This window comes from Chlamydotis macqueenii, chromosome 13 (genome assembly GCF_036417535.1).
Source record: "Chlamydotis macqueenii isolate bChlMac1 chromosome 13, bChlMac1.mat, whole genome shotgun sequence".
NCBI classification, from domain to species: domain Eukaryota; kingdom Metazoa; phylum Chordata; class Aves; order Otidiformes; family Otididae; genus Chlamydotis; species Chlamydotis macqueenii.
Window position 1 is genome coordinate 4,197,779 of NC_141568.1, and position 26,466 is coordinate 4,224,244.

At 36.6% G+C, this 26,466-nt stretch overlaps 1 protein-coding gene across 2 annotated transcripts in view; it reads right to left on the reverse strand.

The window, feature by feature from the left end:
• The window catches only part of CDH13 (cadherin 13), a 476,767-nt gene that overhangs the window by 10,032 nt on the left and 440,269 nt on the right, over positions 1-26,466 (reverse strand). The window contains exons 11-13 of one of the 2 annotated variants that reach the window (XM_086757908.1): positions 25,082-25,224; positions 12,827-13,060; positions 11,263-11,478 (exon numbers count right to left, since the gene is read on the reverse strand). In XM_086757908.1, the coding sequence (XP_086614034.1) occupies positions 11,263-11,478; positions 12,827-13,060; positions 25,082-25,224 (593 nt within the window). Of the gene's footprint in view, positions 1-11,239; positions 11,479-12,826; positions 13,061-25,081; positions 25,225-26,466 lie in introns of those variants that run through there. The other variant, XM_086757907.1, reaches the window with a different exon arrangement.

A 26,466-nucleotide genomic window follows, 5' to 3' on the forward strand; every position in this document is an offset into this window, starting at 1 on the left:
ACTACCAAATTATTAGTTTCTTATTATTTAAAAGTCCCTCATCTCTAAACAGCTAACTTACTTAACTGAAAGGCTGCTGACTTCTAGTGTTTTTCCACTGACTTCAATGAGGTTGTGTTGATGTGGTTTGGGTGTGTTTTGGTTTGTTTTGTTGGGGTTTTTTTTGGACCCATTCTTATGTATTTTGTTATCCATGTTTTAAATTTTGCAGCTGTCATCAGCACATAAAAGATTACTCACAGTATTCCTTAAATACTAATAAAATATGTAAATAATATGTTCAGGGAACACATTTGCTGCTCCATGCTGTCTATTTTAGGAACTTAATGCCCTAGTAAGCCTGTGCCTGGCAGGTTTAGATCTGTACACTAATGATCATTATGCCTAGAAATTATTTTATTTTCTGTGTATCAGCTGTTAAGAACACTGTCTTCATAGCTGGTCTCAGTGCTCAAGAGTTATTACATATCATGTGCTGTTTTAAATGTGATTTCTGTCTACCTACGAGAAGTAATTTCCTGCATACGGCTGCAGGCATGAAAGCCACAAAGGCGGTGCGTGCATTGTTATTCTTATGTGGACACCTCCACCTTTCCCTTAAGGTATCTGGGGAAATGTACAAGCAGCATAAAGCTAGCACAGCTATATGTAACTTCTTTCTCCAGAAATCTCTCTCACTGAAGTCTCTAATGTGATCTTCACCATTTTTATCTCACAGTTCTCCTCTGATCTACCTCTTCGACACTTAAGAGCTATGTTCAGCCACATTCTTTTTAAGATAACAGTCAAATATGAGATAACAGTGAAATAGGCAGGGTTATTTTTATGTGCTTGCTGTCTGAATTCTTACTATTGTGGTTAATGGGTCTCAGATAAGAAAGCACAGCTCATTATCATGAACAGATGGTGTCTGTTGGCATTAGAACTTTGGGAATGGAAGATGATGATATTTGCTTTTGCTGGTCAAGAAAACCTATAAACATTGTACATGTTTATCTGGATCTAACATACTAACAGTATGGAGTGTAATAATGCCATAGGTCTGTAGGTCTAAGTTTGCAGTTTAGGGAACAGAGATTCATTATGTAGATGGGGAAAAAAACCCCCTCTTTCTACTTCCACTAAGGTCTGTTGATGTTGGCTGCAATTGCAACATCAAAAGAGTTGTTGATGTTAGTGGCAAACTCCACAGGACAGATCTGAACCAAGTCATGGGGTTTTGGATGCTGAATTGGTTCAGAAAAGGAGCAAGCCATCTAATACAGACTGAGTGTTTATAACATTGACTTCCTCAGTGACTATAACTGCCTATCTTGTTCACAGTGGGCTAACGTAAAGATTTATTCCTTATACTGCTCCACATGATAGAAGAAAATGGAAAAAAAAATGCACATTTAAGACACAGATTTCGTAATGTCCTATCTTAGGAAAAAAAGCATCTGGTAGCATGTAACCTCATTCACTATGCTTCACATTGCCAAGAGCTCATACTCCAGCAGAACTCTTCTAATCAGCAAATAAACAGTCTTGTTTGCAAAATGACTTCTGATCTCAGAAAATGCTTCGGTGTTTCCCAGACACTCTAGCTTTCCCTGCTGTAGCCTTAGATCTCTCTCTGAACATATTTACATATTAGTGACTTGATTCCCAGCTTATTTTAAAGAAACAGGTCTAAACTGAGTAATTCTAAGCCTTTGAAAAATTTATTCTTTATAAGACCAAACTCACCCCCCCATTACACAGACTATGCATCCTACACTGCAGTTAAATGCCTTAATTTTTATAAGGTTTTAAGTTTCATGCTGACCCTCTGTACAGGAATGAACGTTACCTAAGATACATTCATCCTCTAATTCCCATTTAACACAGAGAAGAGAGTTAACACAGCTGGAGTTTGGACTTCAACTCATCCATGCTCCATTTCTTTCAATTACCCTCTCATCAGAAATATTACATTAATCTTTGCATAATTAAAAGTCTACATTACATCATGGACTTTACTGAAACCTCAGTAATGTTAAAGAGGTGATGCAAAAACAGTAGAAGAGAGCAAAACCATGTTTCTGATTACGCAGCTCATCAACATCCAGGTTGATTCAACTACTTTCCTGGATTTATCATCTATAAAAGGACATTAATTAGATACACAGTTATTAGCTAAGCCTTCAGGTAGAACTTAGAAAAACATAAATGGTTTTAATGTACATCACTGGTTGATATGTGATGGGTAGTTTTCAACACCAAAAGTATCACAGTGTTTGCACCATATGCCTATAAATTATAATATTTTGCACTTTTGTATAAAACAATGATTTAATAGCTATGCTCTTCTGTGACCTCTTCAGCGCTCCAAGGCACTGTCTCGGCTTTGATGCAAGTGCCAAAATCTGGTAATAACTGTTTTGTGACTACCCTGGTATTGTCTTCTCAAAAAAAAAAGTGAATCTTTACACCCCAACTCTCACTGGATTTGAAAGACTGAACCAGCTGTGCCCAAACAGATACCATGCATCCTTATTCCTGCAATCAATCAAGAAATTTGGGTTTAGGATCAGGAACAGCAGTAGGTATGCTTGTGACTAGAGCAAATTACTGTTCTTACTGAACATTAACATGTTGTGGGAAAGTTTATAAGGAAGAGAGAAGTAAGTTAGTTTATCCTGAAAATCTGAAGCTTATAACATCATATATACTTTGTTTCCCATTTACTTGAGGAAATGACTTCCACGTTCTTAATGACAAGAAAAACACAGTATGCATTAGTACCCTGTTTGTGAAATTAACATATCATCGTTCTACTCAAATCTCCCGTAGGCTCTCATATACTGATCTCAATACGCTGGCACATGCTGTGCAACTGCCCAAAATGGGCAAGACAATGGAAAAACATGCCAATCCAAACCAACCAGCCTGCACAGGCTGAAGTAATTTTCAAAGAATATCTGTTTGACACCAGCACATAATATTTCCAAGCATGTCTCTCACACTGCTAACTCTTTTATTATAAAAATATATTGGCAAATATGAAACGGTGCTGTTCTACACCAAAGTGCTCTTACTTTTCTGACTGACTTGCTCACTGTTGAATCCTTATTTCTGCTTCACCTCCTCCTTGTCACTTACCCACACATACTCACTGTGCGAGGGGCTGTTCTTATGAAGTACAAAACATATGTGAACACAAGAAGCATTATCTGAGAGAAAAGTTCCTCAGATAAACTAAAAAACTAGCGATGCTTGCTTAGAAATTCAGAAACATGTACTGCCCAGTCTAGTGCTGTGCTACATTTATCTAATAAAACCTCTTCTAATAAAATTTCTGTTCATTGGGTATATGAAGTATCTTACTGGGGTTGGGGTGGTTTCCAGGGTAAAGCAGCTAAGATGTCCTTGATTATTATTTTTTTTATATGAATATGAATTTTAGCTGGATACTTTGCCAAAGCAAAGTCACCTTCATTTGACCAACAGGAAATAAACGCTTCCTTTCTTTTCCAGTTCTTTTGAAACAAAAGAATTGCAAAGGTGACTGCATGCAGTCTGGAAGTATATTTTCTCATGCTCTAATCTGATAAATTTAGCTGAACAGTTGAAAATATTCAGCAAATGAAATGAATAAGTACAATTTTGAAACAGTAGCATTGAACAAGTCTCCTGATTTTTCATATTTATGCTGAAAATGAAATGCATCAAATGTAACAGCTAGCCAACCTTTTAAAGCAATGTGTAACTGCTTATGTAATCCAATCTCATCTTCCACAGCAGTATAGTTTAGTTTATTATCAGTTTTTAATAAGTAGAACAGGAACATAAGTAGTCCAGACACATTCAGACCTGGAGGTATACACTAATCCTAGCTTGAAACACTAAAAGAATCAGCTGAAAAACCTCTTATTAAGCAAGAATAAAAATGAGAGGAAATTGTTATGCTTAGAAGCCATGGAAAAGGAGAAATTAAATTAGAAAATTGCCAGGTTTGTCTATGTTGATATCAACCTGACTATTTCAAAATTTTTTAAGAAGCACATGTAAGCATGACAGTTTACATAAGTACTAACCAACGACATACACAAATTAAGTGTGTGGGTAAAGTAAGTAAGGCTTTAAGATGCAGTCTGAAATACTCCAAACATCAATGGCATTTTAAAGAACCTCATAACTATCAACTGTTTAGGAGAGAAGCAAAAGCAACATTAACCATTAGGCACAACAAATCTCCATTCATCTTTAATATCATATATCACATTTAAAGATGAATAGCAAGCTATCTACATGGAGAGCACATTTTGAGGTGTTTGGATGTTATGGAGTGGGGAAATAGCCAAGGACAAAGACAGTTAAAAGAAACAAAAACCCCCATGGTGTATAGTGGCCACTGTTGACAGGAAAGGAAAAAAAAAAAAAATGAACTGGTCTTTTATTCAGTTCTAGTTTTTAGTCACAGTCAACTCCAGAACAATTTAGATGATAACGATCTGAAGTTATATATTTATGTGACTTTAAGAGGTTGTTCAGAAAAGAAATACAAAATATTATGTGTCAACAGTTACTGTTGAGAACTGTTGAGAAAATGAAAACATAAAATGTTCATTTGAATTCACAACACTGAGTGGTCTATCAAACCAATCTCTTTAAATGTTCATTTCAGGTCTACACAATGACCATCAGGAACAATATTACAGCTCTTAGGGAAGGAGCTGTATTTACTGGTAACATTTTTTCTCTTTTGCATTCCAAACACTCATCTTCTAAACTGTCGTATTTTTTTCATGTCTATACTTCTGGAACATGTTTGGATGGTTTAAAATGTGCGTAAAATGCCATTTCCCACCTAATTGACTCAATAAAATGTAATGTCATTAAGTACATTTTAAATATGCTGATGTACAGTTAGAGGGTATTTCTATTTGTCATGTCTATATGACTAGGTATATAAACATCCCGTCTCCAATTACGTACGTACATATGGACTTCTGTGCCATTTCAAGCCCCATTAACTGTAGGTGGGCTCCCAAAGCCAACTGCACAACAAATTGCAGGACTGAATACACCTGCAGAGAAATTAGAAGGCTGGACACAGAGGTCTGTATTACAAGCGAAATTCAAATCAAGACTGTCTCCATTTGAATGCAGTCCCTTAATCCCCAAACCGTCTTTTCCTTACTGGAGTCTAATCAACCAAAATCTTTCAGGAGACAAATAACAGTGGCATTTGCCTCATATATGCATTTGAGAAAGCATTTGTATTCACTGATAATTTAGCAGTAACAATAATAGTCTTAATATGGACAAATGTAAAGATAATGAGTATTAGAGTCATAGTGGATATTGCTGCTGTTATTGTTGGTTTTAGGAAGTGAGTTTTATATCACTGGAACTCACTAAAAGTCAGTAATTTCCATTTACTGGAGTAGCATAATTTAGCTGCTTCTTTAAGTAACCACATGGTATGTGCTCTAATGGAAGAATCTAACTTAAATTAGAACAGTGCAAAGAAATCCCCTAAGAAACCACTTTTCAGACAAAATTCTCCCCATATTGGAAGTTTTAAAAAACGTAGCCAATATAGGGATATTTTACTTCTCAGAAATAGGAAAATTTGTCTTGCAAAATTTCCTAGTCTTGCTAATTAATTTTTTTTTAATAATTAAAAGTCACTGCTCTGAAAAGTACAAAATTATTATAGAAAATTAAAATATGCTAAGTCAATCTAAAAGGTTAAAAAAAACCCAAAACAAAATGTTTGTTTTTAGCAAATTCACCCTATTGGGAAGCTTCCTCTTTGGAACTGTACAGAACAGGGATGAACATTTTCTTTTTTTTTTTTTTTTTGTGGGAAAAATGAAAAATCCTACTGTAAAAACTTAATAGTAGTTGAGCTCTGAAAAAAATATACTATGTGATTTTCTAAAACTAAGTCAAGTAACTCACAAATAAAGGCTGAAAACTGTGAATCCACAGGTAACAAATCTGCACTTGTAATGGAAAGAGCAATGACCTTAAAGGTCTTTTCCATTTGAAACCTGCTATGATTTCTTAGTCTTCTGTCATTCAAGAATGCATCGCTTCACTCTTCAGATGTTTGATGTTCCTGCACAAACAACACCGGATATACAAGAGATACAGACGCTTCTGTTGCTTTGAAAAATGAACTAGCTGAAAGAAAACACTGCAGTTTTAACTCTGGCTGTCTTCAGGTAAATTCAAACCCATGAGTTTAATATAATTTGAATTTTTGTAATGGTTTAATGCCAAATACATAATTTTCAAGGCAAAAAAAAAAAAGACGTTTTGTCTGTTGACCCTGTAGCTGCATTCCTCAAATCAGAAAAACAGCTGGGGGACAGCAGGCTTTGAAACAGGAAAAGTTGGTGCAAGTTAATAGGAAGTTAAACTCAAGGCTTCTTTGCAATCGCAGTACAAACATCTGTGCGAGCCTCTGTTTTTCCACGCACCTGAGGCCTTTCACCCTCAGTTTAACAAATTAATTTCAATGTAGAGACCTCCAGCTTATTTAATTTCTTCATAGCAGGATTTCCCCCTCCAGTCTCTCACCTTACTTTCTGCTCATAATAATGGAATACTCTACTTATTTAAGCTCAAGTCAACTTACAACCTTGTAGTCCACTGGCCAGGTTAGGAAAAAAAAAAAAAAAAAAAAAAAGTTTTTTATCAATTGTTGACAGTCAACTAAGATATCTTTTTTTTTTTTTTTTTTGACATGACATGTTTAAAGTCCAGTCTTTTTCTGACAAGGACATTTAAGTAAAATATTACTGCTATTGTGACTGAACTACTAATGGAATTGCTCAGATTTCTGCTTGTTCAGAACATGACTACAGTGCCTTTGGTTCTTATTTTAGTCCTTTGATTCAACACATTTTAATCTAACTTGGTCTTTTATGTTGGTAGAATATAAAAGGAATTATGAAATGCAGTTATCATTCTATGATTATGCAATTAAGTGAAATAATTATTGTCAAATCAAAAGTCTGGAATTCAAATATTTCTTTAAATAATAATAATATAAATAATCTGTAATGGATATAATGCCTAGTTCTGCCAGCTGGAATAGTTCTTTCTTAGTCTCCCATATGGCCTGGGGCAGTTTTTCTTGCTGAGTTCATTATGACAGTATACACAAACTTGTTTTTATCTTGATCTTTTACTTTTCTAGCTTGGTGGGTTTGTTTTTTTTTTTCCCCCTCAGTCACCTGTATGTGACTTAAGTCCCAGAAGTCCTTTGATGTATGCCTTTGATTTGGCTTGTTCTGACCAAGTTCCTTGTGGAAACTCAGCCTGCCATGTCATTGTCAGTGGACAAAAACAGCTTTACTGACCTCAACATATCTTGAGAAGAGATTGCTGTTAAATGTTTGTTAGCCATATATTTACAATCATTTGGTGTGAAATTGATGATAGTTAAGGAAAATTTTCAAGGACAGCTGTTTTCCCTTTTAGATATTCAACCAATACCTAAAGGAAATAGCAGCTACCAATTTGTAGGTTGCAATAAGGGGCACTTTTTTTTTTTCTCTCTCTCCTCATCCCTCATCCTTATGGAATGCTGTAGATACTTTCTTACTAAAAACGTTCAGGAGCTTTCCAGAGGGAACTGGTGTTGCTGAGCTCATCACCTTGGTTACATTAATTCTGAACAGAGCTATTTTAGCCCTGTCAGTTGAAAACATGAGATGACTGAGACAATACAGCCGTAAGGGACAATATGGACCATTTCAGGTCCAGCACCAGAGGTGCTGATTACACATTTTCTCTTCCTCAAGTAGTCCTCCCTGACTAGCAACCCAGATCTATTTTTTAACCTGTTCTTTTTCCTCCATCTGAATTACTAAATTCTAAATTATATCTGAATATTTTGGTCCTATCTTGTCTCCAGCAGTGGCTGGGAAAAGCTAACAGAGGACAAAATGCCACTACATTAGGTTTCATCTTAAACATGGTGTCTGCATTAATGACAGATAAGAGTTAATATTTGTTCCAATATTTGTTAACATTAACTAACATAACTTTGGAAAGTCCTCTACCTGTCCACTATACATCTTTCCAGCTAGACTCCAGTGATTCCCAGTGGTAATAAGTTAGGTTAAGTATAAAATATGTGAAGATGCTCTTTTTTTTTCAATCAACTCTGTATTCACGGTGTTTTAATTCCACCAAACACCTTACTGTTTTGTTGTGGAAAATCACCAATCTGCCTGTGTACTTTGGTATCTTATATTTTCTATTTCTGGCTGACAAGAACTCCTAAATTTCTCTTGTTCCAAGTATAGCTACCATTCCAAGGGCTCCTGGGCAACTCTGCAGCCTGCATCCCATTATCCCTTCACACACCGAACACAGTAGGGCAGCTACAGAACAGTGAAACTGCTGCTTTTTGCATGCATTACAGTTTTAATCAGGCTCTTCAGCTCTGTGCTCAGATACTTCAGAAATCTACCACATGACTTCTTCCATGATTTACAAAGGAGGCACCTGTTTAAAGTATAGATAATAATTGCACCATTTAAATGATAATATCAAGATGTTTGTATGGGGAGGAGATTCATGCAGGGCATTTTTACCATGAACAGCTCTTTCACAATGCTATCTGTCCTCACACCAGATGTCAAATAAAAAAAGAAACACTTTGGCATGAATTACAAAGTTCATTTGACTGCAGGATTTACCTCCTAGGAACAAGGGCCTCATAACACATAAACACTAGGAGCAAAGTGAGCCACGTAAGGGCTTTTGCAAAAATTAAACCCATAACTTGCCACTAGAAATGGGATATTTCATCTGTTCAATAAGCACTAAAGTTCTCTTTGTTTTTATGGCATCATAATCTTTGATTACTCTGATAAATATTTGGTCTATACAAAACATCGCAATGGAGCTAATCGCAGTTATAAAAGAACTGTGTGTGAAAATGAATTGGGAACGCAATGACACTAGCTCATTTCAGAGCAGTTTGAATACAGAACCACATTATTTTAACTGGCTCTTGGCTTCATTCTTTTACGTCTATGTGTAGTCATTTACACCTGAGGAAAATGGTTATGAAAGTTGTTACGCTTGCTGGCTTCTCATAAGCCTGCTGACGTAGCTGTACCAGACGTGGAATACCACCTCACTCTGTGTGACTAGGTCAACTCAAACCACATAACTGAACAGGAGCAAATTTTAACAAAAAAAAATGTTGTCCTGTTGAGGATTAGGGGGTTTCTATGCTGAAGTCTATTTGTGGAATTCATGCTCTCACTCACAACACCTCGGTATAAATCAGCCTCTGTCCCAAGATGGAGGTCTTTCTTTCCCCTTCCTTTCAACTCACCCACTATTTCCCTTTGTTTTGGTTTTATTGCTCAGACAACAGATCAGAACATCATATTGCTGGCAGATTATGTGCATAATCTGACTCCACTCTTAATATTACAACTCTCTCTATACTTATTAGTGCTCTGAATGAATGTAAGGTCGCAGAAGGGCTCTAGGCATGTCGATATTGTTTCACAGTGTAAAGACCGTTCACTGCTATTTATTCTTTTACAGTAGGAGAGGGAATCCTTCTGTCATTCAGAGCATCACAGTCCATTCAGATGCCAGGGGCCTATATTCTGCCCACAGTAGAGCTAAAGAAGATCTATAGTCAAGAGCAGCAACTCAAGCAGAGCTTTCTAATACCTACAACTGCTTTTTATAATTCAATGTAATAAAAACGATCAGACTCCTTTGGGGCTAGAAAAAAGCAACATGATTACTTTCAAAAGCAAAAAGCTTTTCTCTACCTCATTGTATTCTGAGCAGATACATTAATGTAAATAAATTTCAAGTGGAAATCACGTCAGATAAGAAAGTAATTCCAGTACTGAAAGTCATGCCTAGTATAGCACCGGCAACGTTTATGAAATGGTAACAAGAATATATTTGAATCAATGGGCTGCATGTTTATATCATTGATGCGATAGTGTCACGTACTGTCAAATATTTTTAATGCATTACTTCTAACAGCTGAAGTCTGTGTTTGGTTCCAGCAGACTAAGCCCAGAATAACTGAACCAAAGCCAATGGAGATACTTCAGGTGTCACTGATTGGAACAAAGACCGTGAATTTGCGCTTAGCATTTATATAGTCCTTTTCATCTTCAAAGAGCATCACAAACATTAGCTAGTTCTAATTCTCTCACAATGACCTTCATGCTAACCTTCTGGGATAAAAGTAATGTACTATAAGAAAAAAACTGACTGGATGTGTAATCAAGCATACACCACACCTCAGATGCGTAAACTATCTCTGCCTTGATCTCTATCTCTGCCTCACGGCAGATTTTATCTCATGGAGACTATAAGGCCTTTCACCATGGCTCAGGTATTAATTCACTGTACAATGTATTTTACTAACATAAGATGATGGTAATAATCCTTGAATAATAGATTTACTATCAGAATTATAGGATACAGCTATTCCTTTTTAACAGATAAGGAACTAAAAATAATACTGCATCAAAAAATTTGCTGGAAGTTGTAACAGGACAAGCCAGGGACACATCTAGGTTAGATGTTGGGATTCCATAGCTTTGAGTTCCTACTCTTCAGTCATTCCGTGATTCTTTTTTTTCACTCCTTCCAATTCAAATTAGGAATTTTGTAAGTCTCTTTTAGAAAGCTTTCTCAGAAGCAGCAGAAGCTTCCTTTACCTATTAGTTCTCTCTGCCCTCCAAGCCGACTCGCAATTTGATTGCAAGTTCTGGGTGGCTCTAAGCCCAGAATCTTGGACAAGTTCCTTGTGATCCAGTTGCTTGCGCACTTTATGCAGAGGAATAGATTGAAGCAGACAGTACTCATTTTCATGGTGACCCAGAACAGCTATTGTTACAAGAACACCTTTAATCTCCTGTTTCTGTTTTTGAATTGAATTCAAGTAGGGAAAGATGAAAGAAAGTGTCTCACAAATCTGCTGCTACAGCTGGTACTTCTTAGTTTATCATATACGAGCTCTAATTCTCTTTGATTCTTCTCAAAATTATTGCTTCTATTTCTTAGTTTGACAACCAGGCATTTGTTGCTATTTTTTGACTATGAAAAAAAACCTCCTCTCCCTCTTTCTTATAGCTATTTCCTCAGGAAAAAAAACCCAACAAACTTACTGCATTATGACATCAATGTATGAATTTAACTTCCCCCTTGGCTGGTTTTCTTAAGCAGTGTACAAATAAGTAGCTAAATGATACTTCATTACTTACAATTCAGGAAAAGACTTACAAAATAAACTGAAGAGTGAAAGAAGGATGAGGGTCATGCTGATATGAAGGGCATCAGTTGCACTGCAGTCCATTTTGGATTTCTTGCAGGAACACACTTGTAATTTCAGTTCTGTGTTGTTAGTCAGAGGCGGTTTTCCAGAATCTGTCACTGAGATTGGGATGTTGTAATTGGCCTTTTTCAGGTTTTGAAGCAGGATGACCTGGGCGTGAGTATCTGCAAAGCATAAGGTGAGAATTAGCCAAATAGTGGTTGTTTGGAAGGGAAGAGGAATCTCTAAACAGTATCAGACATGCCGCTGTTACTCATGGAAATTAAGAAGAAAATGAGAATGCTCTAATGAGAAGATTAAAGAATTGAATTGAAGGTAAGAAGAGGCAGTTCAGAAATTTTTAATGGACTGAGAGCTAATTGCAAACTTATTCCAAATCCCACCAAAAGAAAGACTTTAAAGAGCCCCTTTTTGTTTAAATACATTATTTGGTCTGAATAATTAATAGCAGAATTTGCCTGTGGAAACTAATATACTAAGAAAATGCTACGGCATGTCATCCCCAAAGCAACACAAGAGGGAAGAATATATCTATTGGCCAAAGAAAAAAAAAACCAAAACACAAAACCAACAAACCCTTCTTGCAAGGAAGTACAGGCAAAGCTGCTTAACTGCTTCCCCAGCTTTATTGAGAAGGCAGTGATGGGAAGTAATGCCCCTTCAAATCCACAGATCTGCTCCACCCGAGCAACACTGAGTCACAACAGCTACTGGTACCCAGGTGACTGTGCTAGCTCTTTCAGGGGTTTTAACAGTGGTGGTTTGATGTCTGGAGAACAGCAAATAAAATGATTCCTCCACTTTGTCCTGCAGGCAGGTACAAACGTTACATCCATCTTTAGTTTTTTCTAAGATGACTATGAAATGAACTGCTGAAAGATTTGATAATCACAGAGATAAATAATACATGCTAGAAAACAAACAGAAATAATCTACATTAAAAAGAAATGTAGTACTTTGTGCCCACAATTTGTCATACAAACCTTCTGCAATTGCATAGCATGTGCTGTGATCCTCTTACCAATAGTGCAGGGTCCCACTGCATTTGGGGATTTTATTTGTGAGGAGTTCAAATACTAAAAATCAGGAAGTTTTTCAAGTAGATTACTAGAGCCCATGCAAAAGTTTCATGCTGTTCTATAGCAAAGCCTTGTGCATCTCATGCAAACAAATTACAAGCCATGAAATCTGGTAATCGTGTCAAAACAGTAAGTCATTAGTAGCTGTTCTTTAATGCAAACTAAAAGAGAAAAGTTTGGTCAACATAATAAGAGGAGGAAAAAAAAAGTTCATATTTCAGAGAAAATGCAGACAAACTATTAGTATGTCCCAGCAGGCAGCTGGTCCAAGCAAAACCAGCACAGTGTAAAGCAGCAGCAATGGGTCCAGCCTGCAAGACCTTAACGCACAACTGCTCCTGAATTCACATAATGGGCAGCCTCAGGGTGACTATACTGGGATGTCAAGGTGGGAGGACAAAATGCATAAGAAAAATAAAAGTAATAGACTCACTGTTAAGCTTGTTGATTCTCCACATTTTTTCTGGGCCAGATTGCTTACTCAGTTCAAATTTGAATGGATCTGTGTTTGGATGAAGGTCTTTGTCTGATGCTCCTAGTACCACTACTCTGAGATCTTTTGCATCGTCACAAACTTTTGCCAGTGTTGGATAAAGGGATGGGACATTGTCATTGACATCCTCCAAGGTGATGTGTAAAGTTCCTGTACCTGTAGCAGGAGGGTTACCTATATGAAAAAAACAAACATATGGTCATTAAATCATACTTCCGTACGCACTTACTCTTATTTGTACCTGCACGCTTCCAAAGGGAAATAGTATTTATAGTTCTTACCTCTGCTATGTGAAAATTATTGCTTTAAAAAAAGTGATGAGTGACTATTGTAAATTCATTGCTGTATATTCAGAATGCAGCCTGTCTGATTCTCTACAGTATGGCTAGTTATTCTAAGGACACCTCTGGGAGAGGAATATTTTGAAGTTAAAGTGAGATTAAGACATGAATAGATATCTGGAAAAGAATCTGTTCATAAACACCTACTGAGAGAAACATAGCAGGAAACATCCCCTAGATAGACAGCATGGTATTAAAAGACTCAGGAACAAGACAAGTAACAGGAAAAATGACAGCAGAGAGGAATCAATTTGTATGGTGGGTGCCTGTAAACAGAACAGGACCAGATCATTCCCCAGCAACCCTTAGGGGCACATTTAGTCATGTCAGCAGAAGTGAAACCTGTCAACATGCACCTCTGGAAAATGAGATATTTTATTTACCCAGAGCCACTCTGTGTTAGCAGTGGAGTTTCAAACTTTCTCAAATTATTTGCCAGCCTGCCTCAGACCTGACCCGAAAGAACCAGTTTCAGAGGTGAGGATGCTGTTTATTCACCATGGTACCGCTACAAGCCTTTGTGCCAAGGCTGTGACTGACAAACCAGCCCTGGTGCTGGAAAGGTTTGTAACGGAGACGTCTGCCCGCTGGGAGCCAGACTGAGACTAGCACCTCATTCCACGGAGGTCAGAGAGGAGCCGACAAGTGGTAATAACTTTCCATCACTACAGATGTGTGCCATCGTTGAGCAGTAACCCACTGCTTTCAGTCGAAAGCTCAATATCTTATTAAAGAACCCTTCGCTATCCCATTTTAACTGATCTCAAAGTTTTCTAAATGCACGTTACTTCCTTTGTTGTGTACCCTACTTAATTTCTCATTTGAAATGCTGCACTTCTGAGTTGTGTCACTGGTTTCTCTGGTTTATTACACAAGATCTACTATCTGTGCACTTCCCTTAGCTATAAACCTTTAGCAGGTAGAAAGGATTCAAGAGGTTGCACTTAACTTAACCTGTAAAGCCCTAGTGCAATGTGTCATGGTAGTTTTAAGTTTAGCACCGAGAGAGGTTCACTTTAGCATAATTACCCTGCCTACAGCAGCCCAATAAACTATGGAATTATTGCTGCATCCTAAGGGAGAAGTGAATACCCTGTGGTCTGGATCTGATAAACTACTAACTGCAGCAGAACGCAATTAGTCCTTTCAGTAACAAATGTTACTAATGGTGACACTTCATCTGTTTCATGCACACATAAATGCATAACAAAGGCAGAATTTCCATAGTTCTTTAGCTTTTCCCCCTCTCCTCATCTTGCACTTTGTCATTAGAAGCGTTAGGGTTGAGTTCTTTTTAATGAAAAAGAAATTATTTTTCACTTTTTATTGGACTAATTGAATTTGCAGAAAGACTCCAATACATTTTTTGTTCTTGATATATTATTAAGTAAAGTCATACGGCAGAATGGATGAAAAGACATTTGGGTATTTGAAATATGATCATAAAAGCTGGTCTTTCATGCACTTAATTAAACTGCTGTCTTTAATTTTGAATGCATTATTTCCACACTGGACTGATAATGTCTTATGCACTACCCTTCTTATCTTTCTCTGAAGTCAGTAATATTAAAATCTGCCTTTTGAAATTAGGAAGCCAACAGCATTATGAATGTACTGTTATTTTGTCAAATGCAGATATGGCTGCATTTTCTCTGCCGTACTAATGTTTCACACTCTTTGTGTGGCTTACAGGCCAGTCAACTACTATGCACAAACAGAAAGGAAATTGCTTCTGTCCCTTTCAATGACTTATTGTCTGGTTGGTTTTTTTATACTGATTTAAACAATCTTTTACTGATTTATTAAGACCTCCAAAAGAAAAATAAGCCAATGTCAAGGTCATAAACTGAAGCTTGTTAACATGCATGTCATAAAAAATACCACAAAAAATGACTCAAGGAATAATGGTCACAACATATCTGTTGGGAATATATGACTTTTATAAATTTGACAGTATTATGCCTTTGAAATAATCCAAAAATCCCATGATCTCCAGACAGCTTTGGTTTTGAAATGAAAGATTTCCACAGCATATTTTAATTCTGAAATAAAACTTCTCTTAATTTATATTGTAAAACCTTGCAGCTGAAAGCAGAATTATTGTCTAAACCAAGACATAAAGGGCTCTGTCCAACAACCCTTGGGAGCAGCTTTTCAGAAGAGCTGAGCTCCCATTTTTGTCCCTGACCTAATTGGCCGTTCCTCCTGAGGCTGAACACTTTAAACCTTTAGGTGCCTTTGGAGCCATGTGGGATAATTTCAGATTCCTGCTACGGCTCCCACAAGTGGTATGGCTGTGAATATGAACAAAACTGGAATACTCACGTGTGTAAAAGCTACTAAACAGAGACATGAATTTCATACTGAAAGAAAGTGAAAGCTTGGTGTTGAATCCTGATTTTAATAATCTAAGGCAAGACTGAGAAATTTAACAATCTGCAATGAGACGGAAGTGGAAGTAAGATCTTTGAGGTTAGTTAAGGTCTGTGGGACTGGAGCTTTGATCAGCAACACTAAAAAAGGGCAGATTCGTCTTAGAACACGCTGAAATTGGGAATGTGTGATACACTTGTCTGAATTGGATCAGGACTAGGAATGTCTTCGTATCCTGGCATTAGACTGCATACAAAGCTTCGAACAGCAGCCTTCAGTTAGGCAATGGCTATTGCTGTTGTAAAATGCAACAAGTAAAAAATCCTATTTCATGAGTTAAAGTGTGCCATTGAATATGATGGGGCCTATTATCTGACAACTAGAATCTGTAATGCAAGAAACTGTTACCAGAGATGTAGATGTTAAATTGGATTTTAGCACTATCAGCACAAATGACCATTTTTAAAAAATAGTTTCAAAAAAAATATTATAGAAACAGTTATTTTGTATATTTCTGTATACTTGAATTTTAATAAAAAAACATGTAGAATCATATTAAATTTATTAGTGTAAATAATAAATTATATGCCCTCTGTAGAAACACACAGCCAAGAAATTGGAAAATTGGCATTCAGTTTTGGGCCAAAATGTTCCCATAGGAACCATGATGGCATTTAGGCATCTAACTACTCAAATGAGACTGCCAATCAGATAGTTAGTTTCTTAAAAGATACCAATTACGCACAATGATGGCCATGGACTAGGATGACATTTCTCTTAAGTATAAAGACTTGCATAAAATGGCATGTCTAACACGCAATCATATGGTTGAATGGCTGATGATGCATTTAATCATCATATGAGCATAACAAACATTTTTATGGACATGAAGAGCCATTTCATGTTACACTTTCTAGTTTTTCTACAGAAATGCGATGCTGTTGTGTGCAGATTTCTAAAATGGCTGAGCTGTGCTCCATGAAATTAAAGACAGTATTCAGACTGCTTTGAAACTGAATTAAGACATTCCTCATCAGTGCACGTTCAAATATCAACACCTTTCATTTATTTGAAATGACAGCAAAAATACAGAGTTAGGAATCACCACACAGCAGGTGAGATTTTCTGATATATCTTGCACAATAAAAAGCCAAACACCCCTAAAAAGTCAGTGAAAGTTGAGGACTATATTTTTGGGGGTATCCAAAGAAAAACTCACGGTGTGACTGAGGGTTGCCTGCACAGCATCCTATTTGTTTGCATGATGTAAACACACCTGCACTTCGATCTTGTCTTCCTACTGTTAGCATCATGAGAGACTGACAGAAGGATCCACGCTGCATAAATAAGTCCACAGTCACGTCTCAATTCTCATCACATCTTGTGCAGGCATATCTACAGAAGCTTTAAAATAGTCAATGCAGATGCTAATAACTATGTAGCCTCGAAGCATTAATAGGAAAGTTGGTTTTGTATGTTATAACTCAAAGTGTGACTATCATGGAGCATTTTGAGTTCATACATTTTTGTCACGTAATGCTAAGAAAGCCTGTGGGAATACAGCACTGGCTACACTGGTATCTGGGCCATGCCAACCTGCAATTTTCACATTCAGCAGCGTTTTTCTCCACTAGCTGAGCTTTATCAACAGCAGCAGCAGTGGAAGAAACAACTTAGGCCCTCCACTGTTGGAATCACAACAGTTATCATGCTTAGACACTATATTCTCTTCTAGAGTACAGCTGAGCATGGGGGTCGTTAAAAGTAGGCATCCACCTGCACTAAATTGCCAGTGTGTACTTACCGGCAGAAACACAGTTCTAAACTGGTAGAACGTTTCCAAGATGGAACACCTGTTTAAATGCTTCTCAAAGAGAAAGAAAAGTCATGAAGTTTTAATCAATTTCTTTCAGCTTTCCCTTTCCAATTTGCAGCAAATCTCACGATTAGCCTAAATGACCCTGATTATATTTCCAAGCATTCAAAAACATATTCAGAACTCAGAAAATGAACAGATTTGGACATTTGAGATTACGGTGAGTTTAGGTTGTCCTTGAGAATGAAGATGCATATTCCTTAAAGCAGTGGAAAAGTTCTTAAGAACATATCCAGTAAAAAAATTGCTTGATTGTTGCTGCTAACAACATAAAATCATATTCTTTGATCAACAGACCAGCCAAAATCAAAGAATTAAACTGATGATGTCCATCCTACCTTGAGCTTTCTGAGTTCTGAAATCATTAAATCCCTCTTTAGAATAACTGAGGTGTATTTTTTATATTTTTTTTTTCCTCTTAGAATTGGGTATATAAATTATTTTTTATTTTAAGATTGAAAGGATATTATAAACTAAACAAATTGGATATATTAATAAATTCTGTTCAAGTAAATAAAATTTCATTTAATTTGTGAAAATCAACAGGAAAACCCTCAAGAAATATTTTCCCTTCTATTTTAATTTTTTTTTAGTTTGACACCAAACTTGACTTTATCTAAAATAGAACAAGTTGCACAAGTGAGAACAAGGATTATCAAACACATGCTATGAGAAAATGGGCTTCAAATAAATCAGATGAAAGTCAGTTTACTTGTAAATAATAGACTTTGTTTAGTGGCACAGCTAAGGAACAAAACATTGATAACCAACTAACAAGAAAAATGCCAGACACGCAAATAAAAAAAATGTTAAGGCTGGAAGATTATGAGACTGCATGTTTTCACTTATATTTAGAAAGTTCACCTAATGGTATAAAAGCTAAACATAGGAAATCATCTCTGTTTAGAATTCTAATGGTTTGTATCTTGGTCATTACAGCAAAGGAATATTGAAGTAAATGCCTTTACATAACAAAATCTAATGAGAAACAAATATGGAAAAAAAAGGAATTTAATTTGAACTATGATACTTTTTTTTTTAAGAACATCAGAGATGTTGAATTCTGACAATATTTATCAAATTTCTGAAGATGAAAAATGAACCATTCTAGAGGATCCAGCTGCCACACAGATCTAAGCCACAGTATTGCTGGAAGCCAGGACAGTTTTTAGGAAGAATGGAGCATGAACTATCCTTTTTCATATGCTTATTATGAATGGTAAAAAGACTTCTGTACTCATTTCTTCTTATTAAATTAAGCTTCCAGCACCATCAAATTAATACATATTATCTATGCCCTTCTATGTCATGACGCAGAAATTACAAGGCCATTTAATTCCTAGAGCAAGCAGTAGGGTATCCATTGCCATATAGATTTCCTCTCAAACTGACACAGTGGAAATTCATTTATTCTAAATTTTACTGGAATATTGATGGGTTACCATTTGACAGCAGTTTTTCATCCACTTGGACTATCACTTACGTAACCCAGAAAGCTGAATTCCAACTTTTTTTCCTGCTTCTACTTTTTTGCTGGGTAACAAAGTTACCCAGATACGAAATAAGTGAGCCATTACACTAAGAACAATTTTTCTTCATATTTGAGCAGGGAAAAAAAGCCTCTGAGAATGTGAGTTTTCTAATTCCTGGCACAATTACCTTTCCTCTGAACCATTATGAATAAAATCTTATCTCGTAAACCTTCTGTAAACTACACTTGAATCATAGTCATATTGAGGTCAATTTGGAACTGCAGTGATGCCTACAGATTTTCCTTTATTTTACTCCCATGTAACTAACTGTAAAATGTAGGACTGCTTCATGCTTTCTAATGATACTGCTATGAAAAGCTAAACATAAATTTCTGTCTCCTCCCTCATGTGTTATTTTTTTCCCTCCATATGCTGTTTTTCTAATCAGAAAATGTGTGCATACCAGGTGATTTGGCAGCAGGTACCCTCACCGTGGGCACAAATCCCATTCAGACAGGTGTGTTCCATTACATTTGGTGTTCAGGCTGAACTCTGTTAATGGTTCAACCAAAGTAAATGGAACCAGTAGAGTGGGAAGATACCAAGATTGTACAAAAAAGGTCTCAAATTTCCCATGAGTTGAAATTTCCTATGCATTTTCTGTATATATTGGCATATAGATATTTTTCAAAATGTATAAAATAAATAGCCTTTAAAAGTTGCAATCCTTCATTCGTTCACTCAAATAATATATGCGGATCCTATGTTTGAGTAATTACATTTCAGAAGAGCACAGCTCTTTCAGCATATCAAATTGCTACTGACATATGCCATCCGTCTTAAATACTGTTTTCCGCATTCTAATTTCTTTTTCTAATCATGAGTCCGTGATGACAAATTAAAACAATATTTTGTGTGCAATTCATATTTTACTGGAATTTAAAATAGCAAGAAAAGGATGAGAATTCAATTTATTTTCTCTTCTCAATTAATATAGCAATTAAGATAAGGGGTATAAAACTGGCTTAATTGGGTTGCCATGGCAACTAATTGCCTGATTTCTTCAAAAATAGCATGTTTGAGGTGGAATCAATCTGTGGTAATTTAATTATGTACATCATGAAGCAAGAAGACAGGTTAGATGCATGTAAGGAAAAGTTCTAATTGCAAGTTGTTACACGTATCTTTGTTGCTCCAGTTTTTTCCAGGTGTTGTCTGTTACTGTTCATTACACATAGTGCAGGATGATAATTTTTCTTTTTAATGATTAAGAGTATTGAGACTTGCACAAAAAATGAGATTCAGAATTGCTTGGATGTAGTTCAGCTGGTCCTTGGAAATATGGAAAAAAGGTGAAAACGAGACCCTGAGTCACTTTCTCATTTCGCTTTGTATGCGCAGCAGGGAAATTGAAATGGTGCCACCCAGCTCGCTAATTGACATGTGTGCCACTGGCCATTGCCATGGAAGCAATATCCAAGTTTTAATCACATTTATCCTCCTCTGTGTTTAATGTAGTAGAAGTACTTATATTCCCAATTTTTGTCTCAGTAGTTCCCTGGCGATGAGACTAGCAGGGGAGGAAGCTGGCACGCTTGCACTAGACGAGAGTCTCCGTGGGAGAACGCAACTACCGGGCTTTGTGTGGGGGGTGCTCCACCATGGGGGCAGCATGAGAAAAGTGAGGTTGATGACTGCATTTAGGCAAATCAGCAACCCTGGGTATCAGTGTTTCATCGCTTGTCACCAGCAGCTGACATACTTGAACAGCATAGGTGGTTTATCCATGTATCAGGCAAACAAAGGTAACCAAAGTTTTTCTTCTAAAAAAGAAAAAGTTACATAATGGCAACATAAATTAGGGTATCGTGCCCTCCGCAATGACATGAGTGATTACTGCATAACTAAAGAAAATCTGGATATATTTTATTATTCATCCCTCTTAAAGGAAAGGGAGAAACAAATTTTAGCTTTTTTTTTTTTTAGATTTCATGTGTTTTCCAGATATTTTTTAGTGTGACCTCCAAAATTTTCATGTTTTTCTCCTCTCTTTTTCTGAATTGTGACTCAAATTCTCAGAATACAGGGGAAAAAACACCATTCCTGGAGAGTTTTTAGCATGGCTGACCTCATGAGAAAAACATATGGGTATTCTGCTTTACTATAGTCACCCTAAGTACTCCAGCATGTAATGGAATCTGTAGGAAGGCACTACAACATGGTCACGCAGCAAATTTGGAGGGTCTGTTCCAAGCACATTTCTCCAACTCCAGTGGTTTCTCGTCTGTCTTTAAACTGTCTGGTTTTTTTATATATATACACTCCCAATAACTGCACTGGATGCTTATGACAGCGCATTGCTTTTAGTGATTAGAATGCAAAATTCAGGAAATTATCACCATTATTGTAATTTTTGTTAATTGAATGAAACCTCTGATGTTTTCCAGGTTTGCATAAACCTGACTTTGTCCCATTATGAGCTCATTCTCAGATTAAACACAGTTCATGACACTTTAATATGTTAACTCTCTTTCATGATATTTCCTACCAGTGTTTAATTTCTTCTTTAATAGACCAGAGACTCTATGTCCACACAAGTCTTTAATAAAAAGAGTTTTCAAATTCTAAAGACACTACCTTGACCTTTGGTGAAATCAAAAGTACAGAGAAAATTAGGATATTAATTCCAAAAAGTCCTTTTTAAAGTGAAATTCCTTCAATAAAAGGTCAAACTTTATTATCTATAAAATTAATACTGTGTCCACCAAATTTGCTCTTACACATTGTTTCAATTATGTTTGGGAAGGCGTAGGAACTGTTTAGATCAGAAATAAGAATTCATACTTAACTACCTTTCTCTACAGTTAATTTGATAATGCTGAAAAAAATTATCATAAAGTTAAAAAAGAATATCATAAACAACTAAATTATTTCTTGCAGTGGAATGACCCCATTTTCTATGGTCCATTCGTGATTACTGTCCTACCGGTAAAGAACAGTTTCGTGATTTACTGAAAAAAGATAAAGATGTGATGGATTTATATAAAAGAATTACCAAGCATGAAGCTCCTGGTTTTATTTGACAGAAATTGTAAACATTTTACAAATAAGAAAAATGCCCTGGCACTCCTCCCCTGCACTGAAGCGTAATAACTGGAAGCCAGCACCTGCTGAATCCAGTGACAGATTCCCCATCAACATCAGGGAAAGGGTCTGGAAAAAGCATCACGCCGAGTTTTGTTCTCAGCTGTCTCCACTCTTCACCTAGGATAGCACATGGATGTAAGGTAATTTTGAAAAGAGGTGATGTCCCATCATGGAATGTGATGGGACAACAGTATCTTTTCTGTAATTATATCTATTCTATATGTTATGAATCCTGTTAGAAAATAGTACGTTTATTTACTGGTTTAGTGTATGACTAAATTCCTTTGGCAAAGCATAAGGTCCAAGGTTTTGTTTGATTTTAGAACCTCGCCTTATTATAAATACTGTTAAAAATTAGCACAGAACTCACAGACACCCTTCCACAGTAAGCATCATGCTTGCCATCCCTTATACTGACAGCAGCGTTAACTCTGCTGAAAATCCTGGTAGTGCTGTCAGGAACTGGACTGGGCATTGTTGATGTGGTCACAGGGACCTGCAGACCTCTGACTGAGCTGGTTTTCCTGGGAAGCCTTGCAAGCATCAGTGTGGTGCTGGGCCTGGACTGAGGTGCTCTGTGTGATGCTTGAGCCGCGCTGGGTACCAGTTCACAGCCCTGTACTGTGCAGTGGATGTGACCCGAGCTCTTCCCTGTGCCCCAGTTAGGAAAAGGAAAGTCTGGGGCAGCTCAGACTTCTCAGTGCATGAGCCAACAGAGCTCAGATTTGACAGAGATAAGATGACAGGGCACAGGAAATAGCAGCCTACACTGAATGCTTTTAAAAAAAGTATCTCTGATTAAGTATATGTTTTTTTTTCCCCCTCTCCTCCCTTTTCACCCCGTGTGTTAGCAAATTACTTGCTCTATTGGAAGTACTCATGAATTTTCAATTTATCACCCTTTCTCATTTGGCAATTCTTAATCCTGGCTCTGTCTGCCCTCTCACACAGAAGTCCTGACCATATTCACTGGTATTAGACAGCCTACACGCCCAATCTGAACAAAGAGACGGCTTTTACTTTGCAGTTTGTGGACAATGCTGTTTTAAAGAAAGTGCACGCTTTTGTGGTCAATCTGATTTTTCTTCCTTTAAGTTAACATAACCTTCTTTTAAATTTGTGAAAGAATTCTGTATTCATTTCCTATTACTCTACCACAATTTGGCTTGTCATCTAATGTCATATCCCTTTTCAAGATAGACATTAGCAATGATGGCTAGAAAAATGAAGTGGGTCTCACAGCTTTGTTAGTTAGCATTATCAGTGGCCTGGAAAGAAGTTGGGGAACACCTTCCAGGGATATTATCAGTCCAGGTTTTCCGGTTACCAACCTGCCTCTACGTTTAATGTGTTTCACAAGCTATTTGGGAATTAATCTGGGGTGATCCAGACCACAAGGTTAATATCAGCTATTTAAGTTCTACTATTTTTTGCCACTTCCACGTGTGGCTGAGCTACATACAGTGCGTAGTATGATACTCCTGAATGATCATTATTAACACCTTAGCATGCCAGTACTAAATGCACACATGTGGTTTCTAATTACTTCATTCACAGGAGTCAATAGTGTTGGGGCAGATTAGCTCCCATGCTAACAGTACTGCAGAATTACAAATAAACACAACAGCAGCTTGAATTAGATGCTGACTCAGCGCTTCCCCTGAACAGGATTCCTTTTCTCTAACCCATCTTAAATATCTTCTCTTGCTCTGCTGTTCAGTGCACAAGACACCTTTCCCTTCTCTTGTTTTTCCAGAACAGAAAAAATTCTGGGAATTAAGAGGAGTCACCTAGCAGTGAGGTTCTTGCCTTAGAGTAGATGAGCAATGCGTGTTCCTGCCCCAAGCACAACATAAAGGTATAGCCCCAATCCACTACCATTCAAACTGGTTTCCGCAGCTTCTTGTTTCATCTGTTCCCTTTGAGGATGTTTGACTTTACCTTTAAAACATATGCAACTGTGTCCTTTTGATAATCCCTCCATAACGATATCCTGACTTCATATTTTTATTCTAAGATGACATTTCCCAGTGTACCAAATTTTGAGCTACACTTAAAAAAAAAAATCTTTATCCAATAGCAAGTAAAAGACAGAAATAAGTTTAGTGCTACATTTTTTCCATGGAAATTTCCTAAGAAAAATATGTATGCGAATATATAAGTAAATCATAATCTCAGCAGAATTTTTTTTTCTTTAATACTTGAGGCGATACTTTCTTTTTCCTGTCAGGCCCTGCAAATATTCCCCGAGTCACATGGTTACAAAAATGTAGAGTTACCCTCCTAAAAAGAAGATTTTTACAATTCTTCACCAGGACTAAACTAGCTGCAGCTGTGAAAAAGCATTAGCATATCAGCTGTTATATTTCAGGCAAATCTTTTATTTATTTTGTGCCTTTAGCTCTGGAGATTTGGAATAATCAGGATTTTCTCTTTCTTTCTCTGCTCCGAAGTAACTCACGGAATTTTCACTACATAGTTTAATTTTGATTATATTTGATAGAAGGAACTTCAATCCACACAATAAGTAAAAAACATTGCATTTTAACAAGGGGTTTTACTTGTGTTTTTATTGTCATTGTCTTGAATAGAATGGAATTCAGCATATCAGGGATGAGTTGTTATTGGTATTTAGGCGCCTTAGGCTTAGTAACTGCTCAAATATTATGAAGAAATTAACTCTGATAAAGATGATTTATTACTTTCCAAGAATGTTCATAGAATATTTGCATCTAGCATTAAGATTGCATTGTAGGAATAAACGTGTGAGATGTAAGCTTAAATCAAAGCTGTTCTAAGCTTGAAGTTTTAAGTTAATTCCTCTATTTTCTGTTTGTCACAGTGATCTCCAATACCTTTAGATGACCACCTAGCAAAGTGCTGAAGCGTATGCTTAACTTTACACGTGTACCTTTCTGAATAGAAAATTTCAAGCAGGAAAAAAAGTCATGTACTTTAGTGAATATGATCCATAACAGTTACTCACCACTGTCTATTGCCAGAAAGAGAGCTGTGTATACGTTATTCTGAACATGAGGAGATTCCCGATCCAGGACAGCGGTGGTGCCAATGGTACCGTTGGTAGGGTTAATTTCTAGCCAGCCTGCTGGATCCTTGTACACCGAATACCTAAATAAAAAACCAAAATTTATTAACAAATTATATATCTGAACATAAAACAATTACATTGCTACAGAAGAGTCTTTGCACTCACTGGCTTTCAAGGGGTAGATCTCTTAAAAAAATACAATTTAAACCTTGTGCCTTGCCTTTGAGATAGTTCATTATTGGTAGGCTTATCTGACAGATGGACATATAGAGAAAGGTTTGAGGCAATTTCTTTGGATACATATGTCCCAAATCAATATTTAAAACATTACGGAGGACCTGTTTCCAACTGCTGTGTTATACAGGCAAAGTCCCTGAACACTTTCAATGGACCTCAGCATCCACCCTGGTACGTACAGACTTCACCAATCCTCTCACACGCCTCCTTTTTCCAGACTCAAAATTCTGTCTGGACTAGAAGTTACATTTTTTATTTATGTTTTGAGTGTTTTGGGTTTTTTGGTTTTTTTTTTCCTTACAAGTAGTTATTTTGCATAGGGCTGCAAATGTAATAAACTGTGGGGTATGATAGCAAAAAGAGAGTTAGATTATGGATTCATTAGGTCTAATGGCAGCTGGTTATACGCAGACCTGGTTTGCATGCATTTGTTCTGCAGTCTGTGATCTGTAGTTTCCTGCTCCTGATCATTTCAAAGAGGTGCTCAGAATCTTGGAACAATTCAACCACATACATGTTGTCTAAATAAGAATTTGAAAATGCTGTCTGACAAGATCCCTCAATACAAAATTCACTGTTGTGCCTTCTTTGCATTAATCTTCACAAATATTTAGACCTTGATACTGGAAAAGTTCAGAGAGATTGTGGAGTTTATGCACTAAGAACTGCCCTACTTGACTGAAATAATAGACATAAGAATGTTCATGATTAGCCTAATTCTATACTCAGTTAAACATATTAAGTAATATAACAACCTAGAGCTGAATTAACTGGTACCAATTCCATCCCCAATGAAATGCGTTAATATTTTAAACCAAAACTCCAATCACATAATCAATATGTAGTATAATAACCTATTTATCTTTTTTTTTGTGGTGAATTGTTATAGGTCATAAACAGCCATACAATCTTCTATAGACATTTTAAATTGTAAGTAATTGACATGAAAGCTGGTGTTGTTTAACGAGTATGTGCCTAGCCAGTGCCTCATAGTGGCATTCATCTGAAGGATGATGACAAAAATAATTTCTCAGGGCAACTATTTCCTGAGGGGATAATAAAAAATAACAGTTTGTTAGGGAGGT